Raw genomic sequence first — 26,137 nt, forward strand, 5'->3', positions numbered from 1 at the left:
CTATGACAGATCAATAACAGGTTTAAAAGATAGGAAACAAAAGGGTAGGAATAAATGGCCAGCTTTCAAAATGGAGAGAGGTAAATAGCAGTGTTACCCGGGTATCTGGGCTAGAACCAGTGTTGTTCAACATATTAATAAATGATCTGGACAAACGGGTAAAACAGTGAGGTGGCAAAGTTTGTAGACAATACAAAACTACTTCAAGACAGCCTAAATCCAAAGCAGACTAGAAAGACTTAAAAAGGGCAACAAAATGACAAATGAAATTCACTATTGATAAGTGTAAAGTAATGCACATTGGAAAACATAATCCCAACCATATATACAAAATGATGGGGTCTAAATTAGCTGTTACCACTCAAGAAAGATCTTGGAGCATTGTGGATAGTTCTCTGAAAATATCCGCTCAACATGCAGTGGCAGTCAAAAAAGCAAACAGAATGTTAAGAACCATCAGGAAAGGGATAGATAAAAAAACAGAAAATATCATAATGCCACAATCTAAATCCTTGGTACACCCACCAATTGAATACTGGGTGCAGTTCTGGTCACACCATCTTGAAAAAGATATATTAGAATGGGAAAAGGTACAGAGAAGGCCAACAAAAATGATCCGGGTTATGGAATAGCTTCCATATGAGCTATTCCATAACCCTAAGGAGAGACTAAAAAGACTAGGACTTTTCAACTTGTAAAAGAGGCAACTAAGGGGGGATATCATAGAAGATTATAAAATCATAAATGGCAAGGAGAAAATGAATAAGGAAGTGTTATTTACCCCTTCACATAAAACAAGAACCAGGGGTCACCCAATGAAATTAATAGGCAGCCAGTTTAAAACAAACATAAGGAAGTACTTCTTCACACAATGTACAGTCAACTTGTAGAACTCATTGGCAGCGGATGTTGTGAAGGTCAAAACTATAACTGGGTTAAAAAAAGAATTAGATACATTCATGGTGGATAGGTCCACCAATGGCTATTAACAAAGATGGTCAGGGATACAATCCCATGCTCTGGGCTTGCAGTCCCTAAATTTCTGACTGCCAGATACTGGGACTGGATGACAGGGGATGGATCACTTGATGGTTGCCCTGTTCTGCTCATTCCCTTTGAAGAATCTGGCACTGGTCACTGTTGGATGAGAGGATACTGGGCTAGGTGGACCATTGGTCTGACCCAGTATGGCCATTCTTATGTTCTTAAGTGGACAAAAATTATCCTTCATGCAACTACCCTGAAGTCAGTAGTTCAACAAGGGATGCAGTTGGCTTGTAATTATTAAGACACCAAAGTAATATGAACACCGCAGAAACAACTGTGAAGTCAATCTTTTCTCTCTTCCCTTAAGCTTTTGAGGAGAAAGTGGGCTGAGAGCTGCAGTGGTTATTTACATGTGCATCCTTTTTGTATTATTTTGTGTATTTTATCCAATGGAATAGCTCAAAGTAGCTGTACATGTAATGAATGAATTAATCAATGAATCAGCACTATAACTTTGGCACACATTTTGCTGAAGCAAAGTAATGAGACCGGAGTTTTATGTAGTTTGGAGCCAAAAGTATACCACCAGAGGTACTGGATAATCCAGACCCTGCAGAACCAGCTACTCTTTTGGTATGTAAGGAAGGAAGTGCCTGTTGCTGAAGATGCTGAATGTCAATTCCACTTACTTCACTACTTATTTGATAAAACCTCTCTCCATCATCTCTGTTTTCCTCTCATTTTGTAAAATCAGCCTTTGTACCTGTGTCCACATTTAACTTCACTGAAGCCTACAGAACTTTGCTGCTCACCATACTTCTACTTCCATACAACTCATTGTTTAGAAGGTAAAAAAGCTCGCATGACTTTCACCTGAAAATCTGGCTTTTTTTTTTTCTTCAATACTAACAAAACTCCTCTCCTTGAGATAAGTAGCTTACCGTTCCTGAAATGGGGCTTCTTATTCCACATTTCTAATCATTTGCATGCTGCTTAAAGATTGAAGGCTAGATTACGTCTTAAAGACCCAGTTATATGTTGGCAAGTTGGGGCCCACTTTGCAGAAGGATCCTCAGAAAGACTCAGCCAGAATTCCTCCTGAGACTTGGGGGAAGGACACACTGCAGCCTTAGCTCTACCACCCATTAAAAATGTAGGCTGCATGTGTTCCTCTTGAGCCTGGCCAGTTACACTGGATATGGTCCTCATCTCACCCTGCCCCTTTAAAGAATCCAGTACTGTTGGAATTGTAGCATATAGCGGGGTGCTTCACTCACTACTCACAATGCGGCTAGCCTTTTCACAAGTGGTGTAGGTAGAAGGGGGAAAGCTCATTACATTCCATCCCCCAACCCATGCAGCACAGTCTGAACATAATCTAATAAATGCCAGAATCAGCTCAAACTTTGTTAATAGATGTAAAACAGGCTTATGGAACACATTAGCTTCCTGACAAACAACGTTAGTACAGTACGCATACAGTGCAGAAGAAGGCCAAAACCAAACAATTAGGGACTCGGACAGCATTTTCAAAAGCACTGACACCACTTAGGAGCCCAAATCCCATTGACTTTCAAATGGTCTTTCCTCTTAGGTGCTTTGGAAAATGGGACTTAGCTACTTCAGAAATTTTTGTACTAAATCTATTCCACAGATTGGAACACAAAACAGAATTATTCTTCTTTCCTAATGGTCACAAGGGTAACCATATCTTAACACAGTGGATTTGTAAACTGAATTTCTGATAACATGTTATGCTGAGGGAGTGACCGGAAGATCAGAATCATAAAAAAATGTGAAGAGAGAGTTTAAAAAAAGGAAGTGTAGTAAACATTAGTAAATAAAAACGTCTGGAAGCTCCAGTAGGCTTCCTTATGTCAGCTGTTTAGGATGATACCAGAAAAACCACCTTTGAAGCCTGAAGTCAAGAGAAGGTAAAAGTCAAGTATAAAGTGAATGTTTTCTTAAATACAGCATTTTAATATATTTTGAAATTTATTAGAAGAGGGAACCAATGGGACCTGCAGTGTGGTAGAGGGCAGCTGAAAGAGTGATTGAAGTAGTTAACTATTGTGCGTCACACACAGTAAGGCACCATCAGAGATTAAACTATCGTACTGCTAGTGCCTTGTGTGCACTGCTATAGTTAAGGAACCCCCTGTATTTCTTTACAAATTACCAGTCTTCAGAGGGTTTGTATTTTAAATCAGTCATTTTTAATTATGCTGGACAGGAAAACCTGTCCAACAAGTGCTGTGTGCGGATGCAGTTAACAGTTAACACAGTTAACTCCCATGTTATTAGCATGCCATTTTAAAGTATTATTATAGGACACCAATAAAATAGATTCTTTTTTGATTATGGGATTTTTTGCGGGGGTGGGTGGGTTTTTTGTTGCCATTTTATATGCTCTAGTAAGCCGTAGCTTCTGGAGTTGAAAAATCTGGGGACGAGGTTAGCAGTAGAATAAATGCACTGTTGTTTTATTTAGACACATCTGTAGTTAAGAAGCTACCCCATATTTCATAATTTTTTACTAAGCAACATTGTAGAAATACTGGCCATGTGCATTTGTAAATCCATTTACAATATCTACAGGTTCTCTTACTGGTAACTCTCTCAGATAACTATGCAATGCGAACATGAAACATGCAGATCAAACCCACAAGAATAAGTGGGGAAAAAATGTGAGTAAGCTGTTTTGTAACTTTCACAATAAGCAAGTGCACAGACAAAAGGTCTTTTTCAAAATAGCCAAAAATACTGACTTTGGGGTTTCTAAAGTAAGATTCCAGTTTAGAACGAGGAACTGAAAATTTGCAATATAGCACCTTAAAAACGACACACTTTTTGATGTCTCTCTACCTATTTCTGATGAAAGATTTAGTAAGCAGAGTATTGTACTGGTGTCAGCTAAGCCGTCATTATTTTCAATGATGGTATAGTTATTACAGTAGATTTACAGTACTAGTACATTACGGAGGATCTTAAATTAATGAAAATTAAACTGCAATTAACAGAATTAAACTACTTTGCTAGCATTATTTCTATTCTGTATGTGTGCATGAGAACGTGGGCACTTACCCTCATAGGTCCCTCCTGCACTGATCAACTTGCAGGTGGATCTGTGTACCCACATGGAGCTCCACTGACTTCAATGAGGTGTCAGTGGGCACAGAGGTATGCCTGCTGTTCTGAGCACTCAAGCAGTATCATGACCTGTTTCAAACCTGAAACAGTCTGTGTAGGCAAAATGGTTCACAAGTAGGGCAAAGGAAAACTAGCAAGTAGAAAAGGTGCATTTTAAAGAGCAGATAAATTGAATTAAAAGTTCATTACTACAATACATAAAGGCAGAAGTCTCCTTGTTAGTAGATTCTACAGTTAAATTTAAGTTTGTAACATCTTTGTGCTACTAACCTGAAAAGGTCCCCAAATTTGCTTCTCAGGTGGCTACATGACACATAGAGATCATAGAGGTAAGCTAAAATACATCTTTCTGGAGAAGAACATTCTGATGGATTAACAACATGCTTGACAACACCACATAATCTGGAGGGAAAAAAAATCCGAGATTAATTCCAACTCAGACTTTTGAAAACTTATTAACTGCCCATTGCACCTTGAATGGTCTCTTGTAAAGTGTTAACTTCTTGTCTTAACAACCTGTTCCACCTTGCACTTAGCTGTGACTCTCTGCGTACCTTTCCCAGACCTAAAGAAGAGCTCTGCATAAGCTTGAAAGCTTGCCCTCTCTCACCAAACAAATTTGGTCCAATAAAAGATATTACCTCACCCACCTTGACTCTCTCATACCTAACTATACATTTTAATATTATAAAATTAACATACCCATGCCAATAACTAGACAATGGTCTACGTCCATAGAAAAGTCTAAGTGAATGCATTCTCAATAGGTATAAAGGGTTTCACCTGAAACCTAGTGTCACAATTTTAAAATGAAAATAGTTAAGTGTTCATAGTATTTTTCACATATGGGCCACAATCCTGCAGTGAATTACATACAAGGGAATTCCTACCGACATCAAGAGGGCTCCACACAGGCCACAGGGGTCTGCTCAAACAGAGCTCATTGCACAATCAGGGCCATGAAAAACAGATCAAAGTTTTAGAGCCCTGTTCCCTAATAATAATGATACAAAAGTGTGCAACAATTACTAACCTAGCACAGCAACATCTTAATGAGCAAAGAGAAGGACTAAGCATTTCACATTTTAATTGGGCTTTGCACCAATGGAATTCAGTTTTTAGCTAATATCACTGTAACAGTACATGGAAGCATACATTTCATATGTTATTTGGCTCTCCCTGCGTCTACAGTGATTGTCAATAAGGCACTGTTGAGGAAGGAAGACCACAGTATCCTCTGCATCAATGATTTTATACCGGGACAGTTACCTACTGTTTGCCCTTTTTTGTCACACTTGAGAGGCCAGTGTGTTCTATGCCCACCTGTCATTATTTACAGTGTTAGCTTTTGGGGGCAAAGACTGTCCTATCTGATGTTTGTATACTGCCCAACACAGTGGAACACTTGGGAACTTACTGTAACACAAAGCAAAAACAACAACAGTATGTTACCTTTGAGTGAACCATTCTGTAACTACCCACAGCTAATAAGACAGATAACCACTTCAGATCTTAAAGAATATTTAAAACCAGTTTAGCTAAATCAGTGCAAAAATCTACAGAGAAACTATTGCATTGTGTATAAATAATTTTAAAAAAATTAGTTAAACTAACGTAAAATCCTTATTTCAGTGTAAAAGTAGGTTATATCAAGTTAGCTTAAGTCAATTCCTCAATGATTTAAGCTTAATCGTAATAAACCATTCAAACTGAATTTTTGCACTAGTTTAAATGGTTTTTGAATGATTTATATGCAATGCAATGTATACAGCTGACATATTTGAATATATTCTTAGTTTAATTATGCATATTATAAACAAACATAGAAAAAATACAGCAGCTACAAACCCTTCAAAAACTTGTGCAGTCTGCTCTGGATTTAAAATTAGGCAGGCATGGTAACGCCGTAAAACAGCAACAATGCACACACATAATCCTGTGGTGTAACTTCCTGCCAGGCTGGATGACTTCAGCAGCAGTTCTGCTTCCACAACACTCAGTTCATTTAACAGCTAAAGTATAAGATAAATACTGAACTGAATATCTTTTTCCAAATTAAGCTATACAAAACATTTCCAAGAATCGTAAATGAGAAAAGATACTGAAACATCATACAATAACATGCTAAAATTCATTGTTATTTAATAAGTTAGAAGTCAAGAAGAAAGTACTGAAACAGTACAAAAAACACACACACAAAGAATTTTTCTTCACAGATGTAGAAAGTTTCTTGTGTCTAGACAACCGTTGCATAAGACAGAGAAGTTCTTTAGATTAAAATAGACACTGAAACCATATTAAATAAGACATTCTGGACTCAGATGTTCTGGAATTGCTATTTTTCAAAAATTACAGCACATTTCAAAGACAATTGGAATACATTCTCCAATTATTAAGAAAAAATAAAAGTACAGTTGCAAACAAAAGGCTCTTATATAGCGAGTTTGATCCATAGATCTCAAAGGACTGCAAAAGGGAAGTTAAGCATTGGCAGGCCCACTTTACAGGTAGGGAAATTGAAGCATGGGTAGGTTAAGTGATTTGCACAAAGTCACAAATCTAGAACCCAGATCTCCTAAAAACCAGGACAGGTCCTATCCATGGGACACATGCCAGTCAGATATATGTTTAATATCAAGGTAATAATTTCATATTTATGATGTGAGTGGAAAAAAATCTACTCTAACACCACAGAATGTTTATTTGTACAGCATGTCACTGTTCTGCATGTGACTTTGTTATACAAACGACAAGCCTATTTGTTAGACGCATACCATTTATGGAAACATCACATTGTAGCTTTGTCCTGACATACATAAGAACAAAGCAATCACTTTGTTACCTGTATAGCAAAGTCAATAAGCCCATTGATATTGAGTGCTGGCTCCATAAGATCAAAGATAAGCTGTATGTGGTGAGCCAAAGGAAGATGGTATGATGTACCTGAAGCAAAGCTAGTTATTTGTTCTAGAACATTACTCGAGATCTGTGAAAATGAAAAACATCTGTGTATTAAAACATTATAACAACTGAGTATTTCTCTTCCTAAATATTAACACTTCTAACATCAATTTAGGTAAGTGATTTTCGATAATTGTTCACCAAAGCATCAGATAACAAAAGCACCTTACATGCCAATGCTCTAGTAACTGATAACTGAGGAAAGGTTTTTTACTTACTGGTTTACTACAATGTATATTCAGTTCTGACTCAGTTTTGTGTTCTATGCCAGCAAAAACAAGACAAAAAATTTGCCTTGTCACCTAAATGGATCAACTTATTCTTAATTTTTGCAATTTCATTTCTATTATTTGTGAGATGTTTTAAAAATGTAATTTGTAGTGTTGAATCCGTGTTTAAATCTTTAGGAATTCTGACCATTTTAAAATTCATACTTATTTTGTTGATCATTAGGATTAATTGCTAAGATGCTTTACTAACAAAAATCAATCACAAACATATTTAGCAAAATCATCCAAAAAACTTCTCATGAATGTTCTATACAAGATTTTTAAATCTATTGAATTTATGCCCACTTTTCTTTTATGATTTGTTTTCGGTGCCGATCTCAAAAATATATTTAAAGGAAACATTACTGGCATTAATGGCATTTTTATAATGATAATTAGCACTAATCACTTTATCACTAAATGTTGAAAGTCTATGTTGACAAACTAGCATGTTTTGAATGGAAACAAATTTGCAGTTCTTGATAAAAGTCTCTCTGTGGAAAGTCCACGTGTAATTTAAAACAATTCACACATTATTTGTGTTTTGTAGTTATTTACTAAAGTAGCTTTGATAGCAGAAGCAAAAATAAGCTAAAATGTTTAAATCCTACAAAAAAATTTAAATCAAGTGAAGATTTAATCTCTCACTCTCTCTAGCTCTCTCTCACACAGACGTTAAACAGAAACATGGAAAAGATTTCACCATCTTTCATGAAAAAAGTTAATGATAATTTGCACCCTAGACTGATGAGTGGCATACTGCACAAAACTGATGAACTGAAAAGAAGCATTTAATTTAGTAATGAGCAATAAATACATTGCAGTCAATTAATAATCTATGCATAGAGATAGCTGAATATTATAGTGATAGTTCCAAATATTTCATATGTACTGTACAATATTCATGACATTAGTAATAGCTTTGCTAACATCTTGCCAGTACAAAATAAACAATTTGGAGAAGGTATTTAAAAATATCGAGGGAGTATTTCACTTGCCTTTAAAGTACTAGTGCATTAAAAATTAATACTATGTATGGATCAGATTTTTTTATTACAGTTTTCTTCCTACTTGATATGTAAAGAGTGCGACTTAAATGGCTACAATGTTATGCACAGGAAGTACCTGAGATGTCACCTGATGTTGATCGAAATAGGACAGCTGCTGCAGTTTTGTGAACATTGTCTCCAGAGTTGGAAATACTTCTTGTTTGTTCTTCCTGGCTTTTTGCCCTTCATCCCCAACTTAACAGATAAAACATTATTTTGGTCATTTTATATTTAACAGAGCCCATGTACTTTTGCATTTTTACTGCTTCAAAAACAAAATTAAAAAAATGTAAATGCTTGGTTCTATATGACCACATAAAACACCGTTCACACCAGTTTTCTACTGCACTTAGAAAAAAACATTTCACAGCATATAACATGATGCAACTTCGGGGAAAAACATTTTAAAGTAATTCAAGTGTTAAAAAAAAAAAGACATTTAGCAAGGGCTGAAAATATTTAAACAATTTTGCTAACATGGTAGTAAACATAAATCTTTCCACGCTGACATAGTGTATTCCAGATTTTAGCCTGAACATAATTTTTACAGCCAAGTTATTCATATGGATAGGGAGACATATAGTTGAAATGATTTTAAGTGTACTGGTACAGTTATAAGGCAGATCTATTCTAGGTATTTCATGCAGCAGGTGTAGTGCCAGTGTTTGGTTGGTTGATTAGGAAGGAAAGAAAGTCGAATTATATTACAAATTTGCATGGCTCTAACCAGAACTTTCTCTACACAGTTCCTACATTATGCATGACAGACTCTGGAAAGCTCAGTACAGTATTTACCCCCCGTTTCAGTTGTACTTTTCTTATTCAGGATTTTCAGGATATCTTTGGTAATCTTCTTCAGTTGATGCCTTGCCTCATCACGCTCTTTGCCAACACCATAAAGAAGAATCATGCGCTGGTTACATTCATGACTAGAAGATTCATCCTGAGAAACAAGAAAAGCAAGCAAATTAAGCAGCTTTAATTTTCTCTTGTTGATTGCTATTAAGGAGTAAGAAGAGACAATTAATTCTCTTTCCAACACTAAGTACAACCTGGATTTACTTACATAGTACAGATTAATTTTGCCAAGGTTGGAGCTGCCAGGTGCACAGCACTTTTGAAACTCAAATCACTTAAACTCAGATGCATAAATATGAACTTTGCAGTATTCACTTTAGTCGTTGCCAACTTTCCCTATTCACCCTCTCCCATACGAAATACAGAGCAGAGATCTCAAAAGCAAAAACAAGCCCTAATGAACCTGTGACCCAAAAACCTATTGATGCCAACTGGCAAATGGCACAGGGATCCCCTGGATTCACCAAAAGGGGTCACATAAGGTCTCTACAGAAAGTATGTGTCACATGGGTCATCATAATCATTGTGAGATGTATGTACAGAAAATATGTGATTAGTTATGTATACAGTATATGCTGAAAATTACGTTCTATAGACCTTGTAGTTAAAGGCAGGTCACTCAAAAGTAGCATGCTTTGAGATAAATTTCTCCAGACAGAAGGTGGGAGACATTTATCTCCCTGGTGGACCATTATGTATTGTAAAAAGAAAAGGAGGACTTGTGGCACCTTAGAGACTAACCAATTTATTAGAGCATAAGCTTTCGTGAGCTACAGCTCACTTCCTCAGATGCATCTGAGGAAGTGAGCTGTAGCTCACGAAAGCTTATGCTCTAATAAATTGGTTAGTCTCTAAGGTGCCACAAGTCCTCCTTTTCTTTTTGCGAATACAGACTAACACGGCTGTTACTCTGAAACCTGTCATTATGTATTGTGTGTCTTACAATGGAAGTCTATTAGCATACTGAGACAAATGCTAATGACCAGCTTGCAGAGACTTCAGAAGGAAACGAACAGGAAGAGGTAAACAGTAAGAGTTCGGGGGGCAACCTGTTTTCAGGTGAAGATCAAAAGTTTGGTCTGGCGTACCTTGAGATGCAGAGAGACACCCTGGCATCCTTCAGTTTGTGATGACAAGCTGCTAAACAGGCTTGCTATTATGTAAGGAGTCTATCACTTAGGACAGAAGAATCCAATGCACCGCTACAGACTAGGGACCGAATGGCTCGGCAGCAGTTCTGCAGAAAAGGACCTAGGGGTTACAGTGGACGAGAAGCTGGATATGAGTCAACAGTGTGCCGTTGTTGCCAAGAAGGCCAATGGCATTTTGGGATGTATAAGTAGGGGCACTGCCAGCAGATCGAGGAATGTGATCGTTCCCCTCTATTCGACACTGGTGAGGCCTCATCTGGAGTACTGTGTCCAGTTTTGGGCCCCACACTACAAGAAGGATGTGGAAAAATTGGAAAGAGTCCAGCGGAGGGCAACACAAATGATTAGGGGACTGGAACACATGCGTTATGAGGAGAGGCTGAGGGAACTGGGGATGTTTAGTCTACGGAAGAGAGGAATGAGGGGGGAATTGGATAGCTGCTTTCAACTACCTGAAAGGGGGTTCCAAAGAGGATGGCTCTAGACTGTTCTCAGTAGTAGCAGATGACAGAACAAGGAGTAATGGTCTCAAGTTGCAGCGGGGGAGATTTCGGTTGGATATTAGGAAAAACTTTTTCACTAGGAAGGTGGTGAAACACTGGAATGTGTTACCTAGGAAGGTGGTGGAATCTCCTTCCTTAGAGGTTTTTAAGGTCAGGCTTGACAAAGCCCTGGCTGGGGTGATTTAATTGGGGATCGGTCATGCTTTGAGCGGGAGTTGGACTAGATGACCTCCTGAGGTCCCTTCCAACCCTGATATTCTATGATTCTATCAGCCAGCCTAGTTGAAAATGCTGGGGAAAGTATTTGGGATAAGCTAACTTGTAGGAGATAGAGGAATGCCTTGTGAGTTAAGTTTAGGCTCGAGAAAGAGTGTTATGATTTTATTTGTAACCATTTGCTTCTAATATTTTTACTTTCCATGTATGTATATATATGTGCGCATACACACACACACAGTATGTGAAGTTGAGTGGTGATCCTGATTGAATCTTGTAACATGATGTGTACTATTCATTTGGGAGCAGTGAATTTGAGACTTCTGTTAGTGTTCAGTGGATCAGAGGTTGGGCACTCTAGAGGGCTCATCAGAAGACTCGGGGATTGATGTGTGTCTATTGCTAACCTGTGGAGAGAGAGCAAGTCTTGTGGAGGCCTGGAAAGCAGCGCTTGTTTTGCCAGAGGCTGGTGGCATCAGGGAGATGATCCATAGCAAGCACAGGCAAGACTTCTTCATGCTAAGTGCAGGTGGTAGTGAAGTGCCTCATGACCCTGGGTACCACAGGGAAGCATCAGAGCATTTGTGCCTCCTCAGAAACACTTGGCCAGCATCTGGACAAACTTTACACTGGTGCCTGTGCCACTGACTCCTACAATCACCCTGAAAGCAGATGTGACTCAGATTCTCCACCACACCCAACCGTTTTATGTCAGTTAGGGCTGCAGTAAGCAGTACTAATTCAGACATTTCCCTTCTGTATTGATACAACAACGATAAAAGATATAAGCTTCCTTTCCAGAAACCAGCACAAATATGCTACTAACAGCCATTGGTACAACTGAAAAACCACACAAGTCCTGTGATAAATCAGCACAGTAAGACTTTATCCTTTAAGCTATAATACATTCCATAGAAAGTACATTTGCTTTAGGATCCTCTCCAAACAATCTAACATGAGTTTACTGGAATGCTCTATTAGTGCATTTTAGAGGAAATGCCATTTGAAACAGGAAAAGACCTTGATGGGCAACATTCCAAAGAAAGAATCTGATTAAAGCAGCAGCATGAGCAAAAGGAAAGCACATGGGCCTGGAAACGAACCCTAGCACTCCCATTTACTTGCTTCATGGTTGCAGGCAAGTCACTTCACCTCTTTTAGCCTCAATTCTCCCATCCATAAAAAGGTGATACAGTGACTTTCCTACCACATAGGGTGCTGTGCGTGTTATCATTTGTACAGTGCACTGAAGTGAAGTGCTCAGAGAAAATTATATGAATGATCATTCAAACATACACAAAGCAGATGTGTTCATTCTGTGCAGACATCTTTTATTTATAACCCTGTTGGCCTGATCCGTTTCAAATGCATCCTGCAACAAAATGTCTTAAAAGCAGCATTTCAACAGATGTTTAGCAGTCTGGTTCAATATCACCACCCATCAGATTTGACTAATTGCCTAGAAGAGCAGATTCTGCCAGAACAGCGCTGTGCTGGAATTACTTTTCCCTCATTATTCAGACCGGCAGAAAGTTCAAATAATACACACTTTACTTGGACTGTCATTTGCTTCTTTTATGATTTAATATACTTTCATAGAATCCTATTTTTAAATACACAGATCAGTCGATCAATTCTTACCGCAGTGATCTTATTTAAGATAAGGTGAAATAACAGTTTTTCTAAACAAAAGATCTATCTAAAGCCCAACATAAAGTGGGTAAGAGATCTACAGGATTCTGGGACCAATATATATAGGATACGTCTACACAGGCTGCCATTCACACCCTGACTGCAATGTACCCACAGGAGCTACATTAGCTAAAAACATAACTTAGCATGTTTCCTAGACAAACCACTACCAACTTCTTTTTGCTAGCAGTGAAAAACGTACCTGGGTAGAGAAAAGTTGAGAGAAAGATGAAACATATCAGTTTCTTCTCCACACATCTGAGCACTGAAACAAAACTTATGTGAAGGAAGTCAGTGGTGAACTTACTGTTTACTGGATTCTGCAGACATTTATTCAGTGAATCCCCATTTTGCATGTCAGAGAAAGAAAATAATTCTAAATGCAGCCCATAAGCCCTCATGACATTTCACTCTAATCGTTGACCACTCCGGAATTTTGTTTTAGAAACTTGGAGAAGCAAATCAGACTCTCTTACAAAAATTAAAGAAAATCTAAATCATTTAGGGTTTTGTAGGACTGCCATAGCCTGGGTCAAGTGCCCCCAGCTGGGCACTCATCAAGCTGTTGGATTTGGACCGACAGGCTGGGGACTGTATCCCCCTTGGTGTGGGTAGGCTCAAAGCACTGTCTCCTTCTTCAGCCTTCCTGGGTAAGAATGCCACACACTCATGCCTGAGACACTCAGGTTTACTAATTCCAATCTGTATTTGAATCACACACGCCTTGCAATTACAATCACTATTAAAGTAGAAAACAGCAGACAGCAGAAAAAGACAATGGCCAGTTATCTTCTCCTGAGACACAGAAAGATCATGATAGATTTTTCCTATGGAGCACCAACTGCCCCTTATAATTTACCACATTTTATACACATGTAAATTACATATTCATGAATACTCTTCATATCACCATTAAGAATTACGTATATTGTGTGTCTTACGCAACTCATTACAGTACATATGTGTAAACGTCAATTGGCTTGATTTTGTTGTCCTTGCTATTTTCATGTTATTTCTCTTTCCTAATTGATTTATTACTGACCATGCACTGATGATACATGCTTGATCAGACCACTTTTACCCTTTACGTGATTTACAGACTTGTTTTTCTCTAATTGGCTTTTTGGCAGCACATTTTGTGTATCCATTATTCTCCAGTTAAAGCACATGGTCAAAATATCATCTTTGTCCGATACAGCAGCAACTGTTAGCAAGTTTACTTAATAATAAGGTCACTAAGGCAACAATCATGTCAAAACTAGGCCAAAGCCAATCAATCAGTACAATTATCCAAACCTATTCATTTAGAAATGACTCATGTCAATTCCCAGTAGCCTCTAAGCCCACTCCCTAGGCAGAGGCACTCTGTCTGGCACCCCGCTTGGGAGTCAGGCCACATGGTCCAACTGCCCTAAACGCCAAGCCCAATGCTGAATCCATCCCCGCAAAGGCTCCCCAGTAGCACACTTTCCCAGAACTCCAACCTTGTGGGCACTCTGATTTATAGTTTACCAGTTCAGAGTCAAGTGATAATCAAAGTAAATTAACAGACCTTGCAAAAAAGATGTCTAAAGCAATCATTCTTTACTTTATACAGCACAAGAGAGACACAGATCTGTGCAAAATAAGGAACAGCTATACACAATTCCCCAGCTCAATTTCCTTGCCACTTTTGAGCATTTTAGGGGATTTGGTCAGAGTTCTCTAGGAAACCCAAGGTCGTTCCTCTCCCCCGAAAAGCTTTGCCTTCTGGTTCTGGTCTCTTCTCTCAAACAGCTAGAGAGAGAGAGAGAGAGAGACTTCTTTTTATAGACTTCCAGTCACCAGGTCAAAACTCTGACAGGTGATCAAAATTCCCTGTCAGGCACCCTGGTGTTAGATCACCAAACACCTGGAATCAACATTTGAAAAACTGCTTTGCCCTGGGCCGTAGCTGTCTCTTTGTCCAAGGATGCTTCCATTTGAATAGACAACAATCAAGACTTAAAGAACTTTCATTGTTAACTCTCTGCTAGGTGCAAAAATTTCTTCTGAAACCTCTTGTATATTCCAGCTCAACATGGAGGCTAAAGAGCCACAGTGAACTCACAGAACAGATTTATAATCAAAAGTGTGCTCAGAAAACAAACTGGAGTTTGTAGTTTGATATAGATATATAGAGAGTTCATAAAATCAAACAGAATTCATAGCTTGTAAGTAAACAGGTTCCCCTGAACTATTACAAAGACATGTTTAGCTTGTTTCTCACAAAGTTGTATTTTTATTGTTTTTCAAAATCTGTATTTATTAATCCTAATCCTCGGTGGCAATATAACAAAATGGTGAGCCATACCATAGTGTCATTTATGTTACTACTGTACAAATCAATTTTTAACTGAGGGAAAATTACATTTTGTTCATTCTTAAAGTTTCAAAATATAAATTATTAAGTAAGCAGAAACAGAACTGGGAAAATGATATGAAATATTTTGAAATCTACATAAAAGACCAATAAATTGTACAGTAATATAATTTTCTGCTCAACAGTAATAAATCACCACTTCACCTTCTGTTTAAACACAATTAAATGTTTTCAAAGAAAAAAAATAAAAAAATACAATCTGGAACATCTTCTGTAATAATAGATATATTACCACAAGTTAGAAAGATATTGATCATATTAGTCTGAACTTCTCAGGAGTTGTACAAAGTAACAACTATATAAAAGCTTTTAAAAAACATTATCTGTAGTTTTCACAAAGTATTTCAATGGATTGAAAGCAGAAGGCTAATGTCTCTATTTTTTTTAACCAAGTCTCTTTTCCCTCTTTTACAGGAAATAAAAGCAGAAGCATCGAGGCTGTCGCCTGGAATTTGAAACTGTATGCACAGCTAAGAAACACAAGTTTTAACTTGGAGAGCAGAGCGTCTTTCTAAGTACTAAAGCTGGGATGTACAGCTTCCTTCTCTCTCTCTCTGTTCATCTGAAGTATTTTTACTGAAGTAAGCTACTAAACTAATGCTATCTTCTGAGTCTCAAGCTTAAAAAAAGGAAAGAAAACCAGAGGGGAAAAGGAACAGCAAATGATGATCTGCCAGCAATATTAACTTCCCATCACAGGAAAGACCTAATATTTCACCATTTTTCAGCGGTTGTAAGGTAATTTTCTTTCTCTCAACATATTCTTTTCTGCTCCCTCAAGCTTATGTAATAGCCATTTAATTACAATTGACATGTGCAGCTAAAAATATATTTACATTTTAAAATACATGATGTTTCATAAATTCCTGTCATATAATCTTTTACAGATGGAAATACAAGTGAGCACCTTTTAATAATGAAGCTATCAGAGAGATGTAAATATCATCTGATAACTCAGAGCATCTAAAGTTATTTATAAACCCCCCACTCCTACTGGGATAATACTGAAGTATAGTAATGTTTATAATTGTATCACTGAAGGGCTTGAAGTTTACTGCTCAGTTAAAACTTTGCTCTTGCAATCTTCCTTATATGGTTTTTCATCCCTCTTTCTAAACATCTTTGGATTACATAGCAGACCATTTAGATCATACTTTTGTATTAATTGCTGCGAAAACCAATGTTCTTACTTTTGTAAACAACAGGTAAACCAACTACCAAAACAAAGCAGCACTGTGTTAATTTATTTGACAAGTGCACTTTAATTCTTAGTGATAACAGTTCATAGTACATTACTAAATATTGTGAAGGTTGAACAAAAACTTAACATGAGTCCAAGCTACAGAACACTACCAACACAGCTTAATCTTTGCAGAAAAGTGGGGAAAGACTGCCATTTGTACACATATTATGAAGTACACACTTTATCAACAAGCAAATTAGTGAGGTTCTAATTTTTTCTGATGGTCATAGATCACAGATGTTCCTGTTTGTGACAATATGAAATTTTGAAAATAAAGTTGCATCATATTCAGTTATTTGAAAGGATCTGTTGGTAAATATTTTGACATCTCAAACTAAGTTTTGTTTAAATATACATTTTTTTGTTTATAACACGCTATTAGCTGTAATTAAAGGAAATTATTCATAGCAGCATTTCCCATCCTACGTCCTATTTTGCCATTCTTCCCTTTTGGCACAGCAAAACTATTTGAGCCTCCTTACAAAGACTAAAGAAAGCAATGTACAATTAATAAGTAGTAAATAGTAATACTAATTTACACTTTTGTAGGACTTTGCATTTCAGGATCTCAAAGCACTTTAACATACTTGGCTTTTTGGTCTTAAATATCAACAGCTGGGTGTCAGGTCCAGCAGTTAATGAACTGGTTGTGCACTCAGCATGACTTTCACATTTAGAAGCAACGGAGGAGGAAAAGGACCGTGGAGTATTGGTTGATCATAGGATGACTATGAGCTGCCAATGTGATATGGCTGTGAAAAAAAGCTAATGCGGTCTTGGGATGCAACAGGAGAGGTATTTCCAGTAGGGATAAGGAGGTTTTAGTACCGTTATACAAGGCACTGGTGAGACCTCACCTGGAATACTCTGCGCAGTTCTGGTCTCCCATGTTTAAGAAGGATGAATTCAAACTGGAACAGGTAAAGAGAAGGGCTACTAGGATGATCCGAGGAATGGAAAACTTGTCTTAGGAAAGGAGACTCAAGGAGCTTGGCTTGTTTAGCCTAACTAAAAGAAGGTTGAGGGGAGATATGATTGCTCTCTATAAATATATCAGAGGGATAAATACCGGAGAGGGAGAAGAATTATTTAAGCTCAGTACCAATGCGGACACAAGACTGGCCACCAGGAAATTTAGACTAGAAATTAGACGAAGGTTCCTAACCATCAGAGGAGTGAAGTTTTGGAATAGCCTTCCAAGGGAAGCAGTGGGGGCAAAAGATCTATCTGGCTTTAAGATTAAACTCGATAAGTTTATGGAGGAGATGGTATGATGGGATAACATGGTTTTGGTAATTAAATATTCATGGTAAATAGGCCCAATGGCTTGTGATGGGCTATTAGATGGGGTGGGATCCGAGTTACCCAGGAAAGAATTTTCTGTCGTATCTGGCTGATGAATCTTGCCCATATGCTCAGGGTTTAGCTGATCGCCATATTTGGGGTGGGGAAGGAATTTTCCTCCAGGGCAGATTGGAAGAGGCCCTGGAGGTTTTCCGCCTTCCTCTGTAGCATGGGGCACGGGTCACTTGCTGGAGGATTCTCTGCTCCTTGAAGTCTTTAAACTATGATTTGAGGACTTCAATAGCACAGATATAGGTGAGAGGTTTTTTGCAGGAGTGGTGGGTGAAATTCTGTGGCCTGCATTATGCAGGAGGTCAGACTAGATGATAATGGTCCCTTCTGACCTAAATATCTATGAAGATCTGAGATAGCTGGTCCTTGGTCACATGTGAAGTATGACACCAGTTGCTGTTTGGGGCTAAGGAAGGGATTTTCCCTAATGGTGGATCTGCCATGCTCTATGCGGTTTGTGCTTTCCTGTGGGATCACTGTTTGAGGAGTTGGACCTGTTTACTTTAAGAAGCTTTTGGTCTGACAGGTGGCTGGGGATCGCCGACAATGGAATACGCAAAAGGCTGCTGAGCTGTGCCTCAAGATTTTCATTTCATGTTATTGTGGCAACCGGAAGGTAGGACAGGAGTCCCTAGCAGCATGGTGTCTTCATGCTTTGTCCCAAAACCGGGGTAGAGTTTGGTACTTGAGGTGGGACAGCGACAGTATGTGGGGAGGCAAACCTTATAGGACACAGTTGCAAAGCATATCCCTGCCCCCATGCAAGTGCTCAAGTCTCCCTCAGAAAATGGACTGTTAGGGGACTTGCAGTTTGGGGTACCACTCCTCCTGGTGCCTAAAGGTTTAAGGCCCACAGCAATAATAGGTGACTGCAGGTATTTATGAGGGGTTTTAAACAGATTGCCTGACTGTGAGGACCATGCAGCAGGAATACATTTTTCCTGCAATTTTTCCTCCCCACAAGCACTGCAGCTCAGCAGTTGGCGTGAGAGTTCGAAGGTGCCTCAGAATGTTAGCCAGTGAGTTGGCCGGATAGAGTACTGAAGACAGAAAGCAGCTCTAGAGATGCCTCGTGCCCCCAGATCGCAGCTGGAATCCCCTCCTACCTTCTTGCTGAAGTTGACGGGGTAAGGTAGAATCTGAAGCCAGTCTACGGTGACAAAGCTGGGGCAGAGCAGATCCTCGCCCACCCACTCCCATCCATGGGTGGCAGCAGCCAGCAGGAGAGATGATCCAAAAGTTCTTCCTCCTTCCCTCCCTCCCTCCCACTGCACTCGGAAGGGAAAGCCTCTAGTGGCTGCTGCATGTCTAAGGAGAGAGACAAGTCAGAGCATAGGAAGACAGGGGAAGAATGACTTTTAGAAGAGGCACAAAGTGAGGTCAAGAAACAGCACTGAGAGAGGTGATCAGCAAGAGGGGGCAGCAGCAAGAAAGACACCACAGGAGCAGTGGGGGGAAAAGAACAATAGAGGGAGACTGGGGCAACAACAGGCAACCGGGAAGGGAAATAAAAATAATTAGGTGAGGAGATAGGTTCATAGCTGCCTAAAAGTCCTAGGATGGAGGACTCAGGTAGGAGAGAGGAAAAAAGTTAGTAGATAATTTACTGAGCACTATATATGGTTTCCTTTTAGCAGCTAATCCAATTATCACTGATAACTAAATCTGTAGCCAAAAGCAACTAATATAAGCAATCCCATTCCTGAATTTAAAAAAAAATGAGAACAACATTTTCCTTCCCCCATTTGAAAACTGCGGTTTGGAAAGATCACTATACAGGCAAAAAATGAAATGACAGCCCTGTATTGCCCCTGAATTCATCATTTGTGCTGTTGTGAGTGAGCAGTTGTGGCCAAAGACCGATAAGCCACAACTGTGTAGAGAGCATTATTGTGGTCATCCACAAGGTGGTATTTGCACAGATACAGTAGTTGGTTAGAGTTTGCGTAGCAATTCCCCACAGAACATAAGTACTAGGAAACCACTTGGAAAGATCATGCATCTCCAAAAGGAATAATCTGTGGGGCATATTCAGAGAGGAAACTCTTGGTGCGTCTTACACCTTCTTCTGACTCCCAACCCTCTGTCTGTGTGTCAGACCAGTTTAGACTCAACATCCATTTACTGATACCAGTGTGTAATTTACCCACACCCCTAGCACATCACCTCTTTGACCCTGCGAGTCAAAAGAGAGGAGAGGCAACAAGGTTGTAAAAGGGCTTAAATTCCTTAGCCTTCACCGTATCTAAATTTAAACTTTTTTTTACTTTCATCTTGCTTCTTGAAACTCAAGCTTCTCCAACTTACCAATGTCTAAGAGAGTCTAACTGGGTTTAAGGGTGCCTATCTCTGTCTGAACTGATCGTGGTTGAAATTACTCTCAATTATTGTTAGAAAAACAGCCTCTGAATTTAACGCTGTATCTGCAGATCTGTCATCCATGGTGTGGTGATAAATACCCAAGACATTATGCTAGCATAAAAACCAACAACATTCATATACATAGAATAACCAGAATACAGTGTGGGTAGATTGATTTAAATCACTAGTTTTAATTATGATTTAAATCAGCAAGCACAAACCCTTGATTAAAATAATTGATTTTAATCATATTTTGCATTTGTACTTTTTAGTTATTTTCCTAAAGAAAGGTTGATTCTCATGAGTTCTCAACATTCTCTCAACATTAAAATATGTTGATTTTCAACTAAATATAACCTTTATACTAAATTTGGTGCTTCTTTTTGCTAATCAAAAGGGTCTATATATCTTTACACATTTAGTTAACTTACATTTATTCAGATTAACTTTTACATTTTTATGTCAGAAAATGGTGGATGATGCATTTCTTATTTAGATTAATTTTTTGTGATTTGTGTCAGTCTCTATTTGGATGGAAATTCAAAAGGAGCATTTTTTTTAATTAAATGAAACTACCTTAAACATGCTGGATACATAACTTTTTTCTTTATCAAAACATGTTCTGCATTTAAAACTGACTGCTTTATTAAATAAAGGACGTATTATCTATAGTTACTGAAGTGGACTGATTGTTTCTTTCAAGATTTTAGAGCGAATAGATTTCATCCTTTTACACTTAGCTTTTATTAATAGATTGGAATAAGAAAACAAGCTTTCCTGCTTTTTCAACTCCCAACAGGCTTCTTAACTTTGAATGAATTAGTCTTTGAACTGAACTAGCTGAATAAACTGAAATGAAAAAGATATCCTTTCTGAACCTGCAGAACACGCTACTATTGTCAAAAGCTAGGTTAGCACTTCAACAAACTCAGGGTACAGGTGCTTAGGTGCTCCCACTAGTTCTGTGATTTGACTTGCTATCAAATGTGGCAGCAAATATGTTCTGCTTAATATAATTTTTAAACGTTTTAAATGAGTTTAATTGTAATAGGTTTATGCCTTAACATAAGTTGTCAATTTCAAAATTAAGTAAAGAGATTATATTTAAAAAAAAATAAACCTGTATTTTAATTTAAAAATCCAATTAAAAATTATATCAATGATGTTTATCCACCCTGAATAAAATGAATGCTGCAGTTCTCTACCTGATAAATGATAACCCTGCATCCTTTGTTTTAACAGGGGGAAAAGATATCAAAGTACAAATGAATGCCAAATACAACTTCAGCTATCCTGGAAATGAAAGCAACTGCAACAGTGATAACAAAATCAGTCAAGTTCTCTTTCCCTTGCTCTACACTGTTCTCTTTCTCGTGGGCATTGTCATGAATGGCCTGGCGATGCGGGTGTTTTTTCAAATCTCCAGTAAATCTAATTTCATCGTCTTCCTTAAGAACACAGTCATTTCTGACATCCTCATGATCCTGACCTTTCCATTCAAAATTCTCAGTGACGCAAAAATGGTGCCTTGGGCACTGAGGGGATTTGTATGCCAGGTCACACAGGTCATATTTTACTTCACCATGTACATTAGTATTTTGTTTCTGGGTCTAATAACTATTGATCGCTATCAGAAAGCTGCCAGACCATTTAAAACATCAAGCACTAGCAGCCTGTTAGGTGCTAAGATTCTGTCCATGGTAATATGGATATTAATGTTTATTCTCTCACTACCTAACATGATTCTGACAAACAAAAAACCCACACGTAAAACAGTGAAGAAATGTGCTCACTTGAAATCAGAGTTTGGGTTACTATGGCATGAAATTGTGAACTACATTTGCCAGTTTATCTTCTGGGTTAATTTGGTCATCATAGTTGTATGTTACATACTCATAACAAAAGAACTGTATAAATCATATAAAAGAACAAGATGCACGGGGAAGGTGTCCAGAAAGCCTGTAAATATTAAGGTATTTATCATTATTGCAGTGTTCTTTATTTGTTTTGTGCCATTCCATTTTACCAGAATTCCCTATACCTTGAGCCAAACAAGAGATGTTTTTCAATGCTCTGCTCAGAACATATTGTTCTATATAAAAGAGAGCACCCTCTGGTTAACATCTTTAAATGCGTGCCTAGATCCATTCATATATTTTTTCCTTTGTAAGTCCTTTAGAAAATCCTTGATAAACATGTTGCACAAACGCACCAAGGAGCAGAACAATGGAGCCGGTAGCGATGAGACGCCAATGTAAGGCTACAACATTGGGTAAATAGCAAATAATACAGGTATTTACATGCTTATTAATAATAAATACCCAGGTCTTACTCCAATAAAATCAATGGCTAACTCCCACTTACTTCTCTGGGAACTGAATCTGTGTTGTTTGAATCTAGGTTCTATGACAGAAGCACAGAAACACTGGAACAGAGGAACTTTACTGGTTATAGCCCCAATGCAGCAAAGTGGTTAAGTGTATGCTTAGTTACATACAAGTAGTCTCACGAAAGTCAGTGGGAATACTCTTGTGCTTGAGTTTTAAGCATATGTTGGATCCAGGCCTGAATGCTTATTAAAACGATTATAAAGGGGGGGGGGGAAACAGCTTTTTAGTCATAGAATACAATAGATGAATTTATAAACTGTGAGGGCTCAGCAGAGAAATGGTGAAATCCTAGCTCCCTTGAAGTTGGTGACAAAGCACGCCGACTTCAAGTGGGAGCCAGGATTTCACCCATACCAATTAAAATCTGAAAAATGCAACTAAAGAAAATATCAATAAGCCAGATATTTTTTTAAAAAAGAAAGCTATCACCTTGCATCCGAATGCCAAACAACTAAGCATAGCAGGGGAAAAGCTATTTATGTGTGCTGAATTAGCAGAATGAACATTACACTTCTGGCATCATACATTTGCATTTTTAAAGTTGCTGACCATTTTATTAATAACTGTATCCAGAAATAATGTATATTAAGCAAATCTATTTAGACTGAAGTTAAACCTTTGAGTACCCCAGAACACACTCTGAAAGACCAACCAAATAACCACGGTTTTACGGTGAGCAATATATAAATGACCATTTTCAGTAAAACTAATTTTACACCAATAAAAATCCCTGGGTTTCATGGGATAGAAGCACTGAAAGGGTTAAACCAATTATGAGAGTTAACATCAGCTTTTCTTTTCACTATACTAGATTTCTAGCTATGCTTTTTAGTTACAGCTATGATGCATTTTTAGTTTGGGAAATCAGGAATGCAATTTTTTCAGTAACAATTGTGTACATAATTCTGACTGCAGATGGCCCTAGGTTGCCATAAACAACCACTAAGAGACTTACTGCTGATACAACTACTAACCAGACTCTGAGTCTGAAAAATCTTTCACTAACATGTAAGGCTCTGATCCTACAAACAGATATTACCTTCTGTATACTTTCTATCACCACTGCAAGCACACACAGGAGTAACTGTTTGTAGGATGGAGGCCAAATACTATATAACTTGTTAAAATGTTCTTCACTTGTATATAAATTTTAGTACTGAACTTGTAATACATGTTTTATGGTTTATTCTGTTGATCCAATAAATCATACCAACTGTAATTATAAATACGCCTGGAAGGATTAGATTTTTATGAGTCAACGTCAATTTCACCACAAACATACAAAATGATGAAAAATATTTTCATTGATAATAATCAAAATGTGCACACAGGCAAAGTAAGATTTTAAGGACAAAACCCAGTGATTTAGGTTTTTGAATTAGGCATGTTACAAATGCACTAGCATTTGAATAGTAAAAACTGGTATGATTTGTTGATTTAAAAGATATTTGCACTGTATATTTTGACATGTGATGTTGACCATTTTTGTTTTAATAGTTATACAGCTAATTTAACTCAGTGTCTACTGTCATTACATTGTCTGATGACCCCCAATTTCCTGTAACTGTGAAAATTTAAATAGATAAATATCAGAAAAGATACTTAACAATAATCAATATTATGTGCGGAAATTGTAATAAAAACTGAATTCTGCCAAGCCTAATTATAAAGTGTAGTTACTAATAATTTAAGTGATGTCTTAATTTCTCCTCCCTCTAGTTGTACAATGAAATTCAGAAGAAAATATGGGTAGCTCTTTGGAGAGGGGGATATGTCATTTACTTTAGTTTACTATTGTTAGATGGATCTGGCAGTTCAAGTTACTTTCTGAAACTCCAGATTTCTCAATGATCTGTTAAACAACATTTACTTCCGCTTTTGTGTGCACACCTGTGTTCCCTCTAAGCTGCATGGTTGCACAGCGGCCCAGGAGTGATTCAAGTGCCGCGCACTTGATTCGCAGAGCCGCAGACATCTGGCAGTGTGTGTTCAGGTGCCCCTCCCCCACACTGCTTTGCAGCCACATTGCTCCTGCAGTTGCTCCAGGGATCCTCCCGCTGGCTGTGCAGAGCGGGGGGGGAGGAGGTACTGAAATCAGGTTGTCCCCCATTCCCCTCCCCTGTACCCCATCTCCACAGAGCAGGGGAGAGGGGACAGGGCTCAGGATTTGCAACAGCTCTGAACGAGCCTTCCGGGCAGTGAGTGCCTTGAAGAGAGAGTGCGGTCTCTCAGAGTCTTCCCCAGCAGCCTGCGCGCACGCACACGCATGCAGAGTCTCTCCCCCTCCCACCTGCCAACGTACCCCATCCCCCCAGAGCCGGGGAGGGGACACATGGCTCAGGAGCAGGACAGCTTTCAGGGCATGCCTTAAAGAGACAGCACATGACATCTCTCAGAAACTTCCCCAGCAGCCAGCGCACACGCAGGCCCTGTCTACGCTGGCAAGTTTCTGCGCAGTAAAGCAGCTTTGAACACTGTCACTCCCGAGGTGTACACACTGTCAAGCCACTTAGTGCGCAGAAACTGTGAACTTGTAGCACTGTAAAAAAGCTAGCCCAACAAGAGGAATAGCACTTTCTGCGCCAGGACTACAGCATTGCGGTCCCAGCGTAGACACCCTGGTCAATTGCAGCGCTGCGACTGGCCTCCAGGAGGTGTCCCACAATGCCTGTTTCTGTCTCTCTCTGGTCATCGGTTTGAACTCTACTGCCCTGAGGTGACCAACCCTCATCTCTGCCCCGTAAATTCCTTTGGAATTTTGAACGTCCCCCTCCTATTTGCTCGGTGATGCGTGCAGTGGTCTCAGTGCATCTTTCCAGATGGCCATGCCTGCTCCATGCACCAGGCGATCCCTCGCTTGGAGCAATGCCAAGCTGGTGGACCTCATCAGCATTTGGGGAGAGGAGGCTGTCCAGACCCAGCTGTGCTCCAGCCATAGGAATTATGATACCTATGAACAGATTTCACAATGTATGACAGAAAGGGGCCATGACCGGGACACACTGCAGTGCAGGGTCAAAGTGAAGAAGCTGCGGAACACCTACCACAAGGGGTGAGAAGCTGTGCCCATGAGCTGCCAATTCTACAAACAGCTGGATGTGATACTCAGTGGCGACCTCACCTCCACTACAAAGGGCCCTGTAGATACTTCGGTGGCTTACATGCCAGTCGAAACTGGACCAAGCCAAGAGGAGAAAATCTTGGATGAAGACTGGAGGGGTAGGGGGACCCAGAGGCAGAGGATGACTAGGAGGTCAGAGATGCATGCAACCAGGAGCTCTTTTCTACCCCAGAGGAGGCTAGCCAGTCACAGCTGTCAGGGTTGGCGAAGCGCAAACAGGAGAGGAGGCCCCGGTAAGTGAATCTGATTTTGGGAATCGCTGAAATGAGTTGTTGCGGGCAGGAGGGTTGCAGAACACAGACTAGGCATGCGGTGGGAGACAAGACTGAGCGGTGGAACAGGCTGTTGATTGACTCCCTCACGTCACAGGAATCTCCCTCAGATCTCGAGGAAACTCTCATGCAGATACTGGGCAATTCACTGCTGCAG

At 39.0% G+C, this 26,137-nt stretch overlaps 2 protein-coding genes across 15 annotated transcripts in view; one reads left to right on the plus strand and one right to left on the minus strand.

Moving 5' to 3' along the window:
• MED12L (mediator complex subunit 12L) overlaps positions 1–26,137 on the minus strand; it is a 321,530-nt gene that overhangs the window by 88,987 nt on the left and 206,406 nt on the right. For all 12 annotated transcript variants that reach the window (XM_073359680.1, XM_078854411.1, XM_078854410.1 and 9 more), the window contains 5 exons: positions 9,212–9,359; positions 8,493–8,611; positions 6,980–7,123; positions 5,986–6,149; positions 4,408–4,539 (listed from right to left, as the gene is read on the minus strand). In XM_073359680.1, coding sequence (XP_073215781.1) covers positions 4,408–4,539; positions 5,986–6,149; positions 6,980–7,123; positions 8,493–8,611; positions 9,212–9,359 — 707 coding nt within the window. The remainder of the gene's footprint in view (positions 1–4,407; positions 4,540–5,985; positions 6,150–6,979; positions 7,124–8,492; positions 8,612–9,211; positions 9,360–26,137) is intronic.
• Positions 15,691–24,205, plus strand: P2RY12 (purinergic receptor P2Y12). 3 transcript variants are annotated; one of them, XM_073359686.2, is made up of 3 exons: positions 15,691–15,975; positions 21,440–22,489; positions 22,598–24,205. In XM_073359686.2, the coding sequence occupies exon 2, from the start codon at positions 21,463–21,465 to the stop codon at positions 22,453–22,455; it is 993 nt and encodes a 330-aa protein (XP_073215787.1). In that variant the 5' UTR covers positions 15,691–15,975; positions 21,440–21,462; the 3' UTR covers positions 22,456–22,489; positions 22,598–24,205. The 3 variants fall into 3 exon arrangements, with proteins under 3 accessions (XP_073215787.1, XP_073215785.1, XP_073215786.1); XM_073359684.2 differs by having other exon boundaries at positions 21,440–24,205; XM_073359685.2 differs by lacking the exon at positions 15,691–15,975 and adding an exon at positions 18,878–18,963 and having other exon boundaries at positions 21,440–24,205.

This window comes from Lepidochelys kempii, chromosome 9 (genome assembly GCF_965140285.1).
Source record: "Lepidochelys kempii isolate rLepKem1 chromosome 9, rLepKem1.hap1, whole genome shotgun sequence".
In the NCBI taxonomy this organism is placed as follows: Eukaryota; Metazoa; Chordata; order Testudines; family Cheloniidae; genus Lepidochelys; species Lepidochelys kempii.

Bases quoted from the DNA above. Each gene is read 5' to 3' on its own strand.
- P2RY12 (XM_073359684.2), top strand. From the start codon at position 21,463: ATGAATGCCAAATACAACTTCAGCTATCCTGGAAATGAAAGCAACTGC.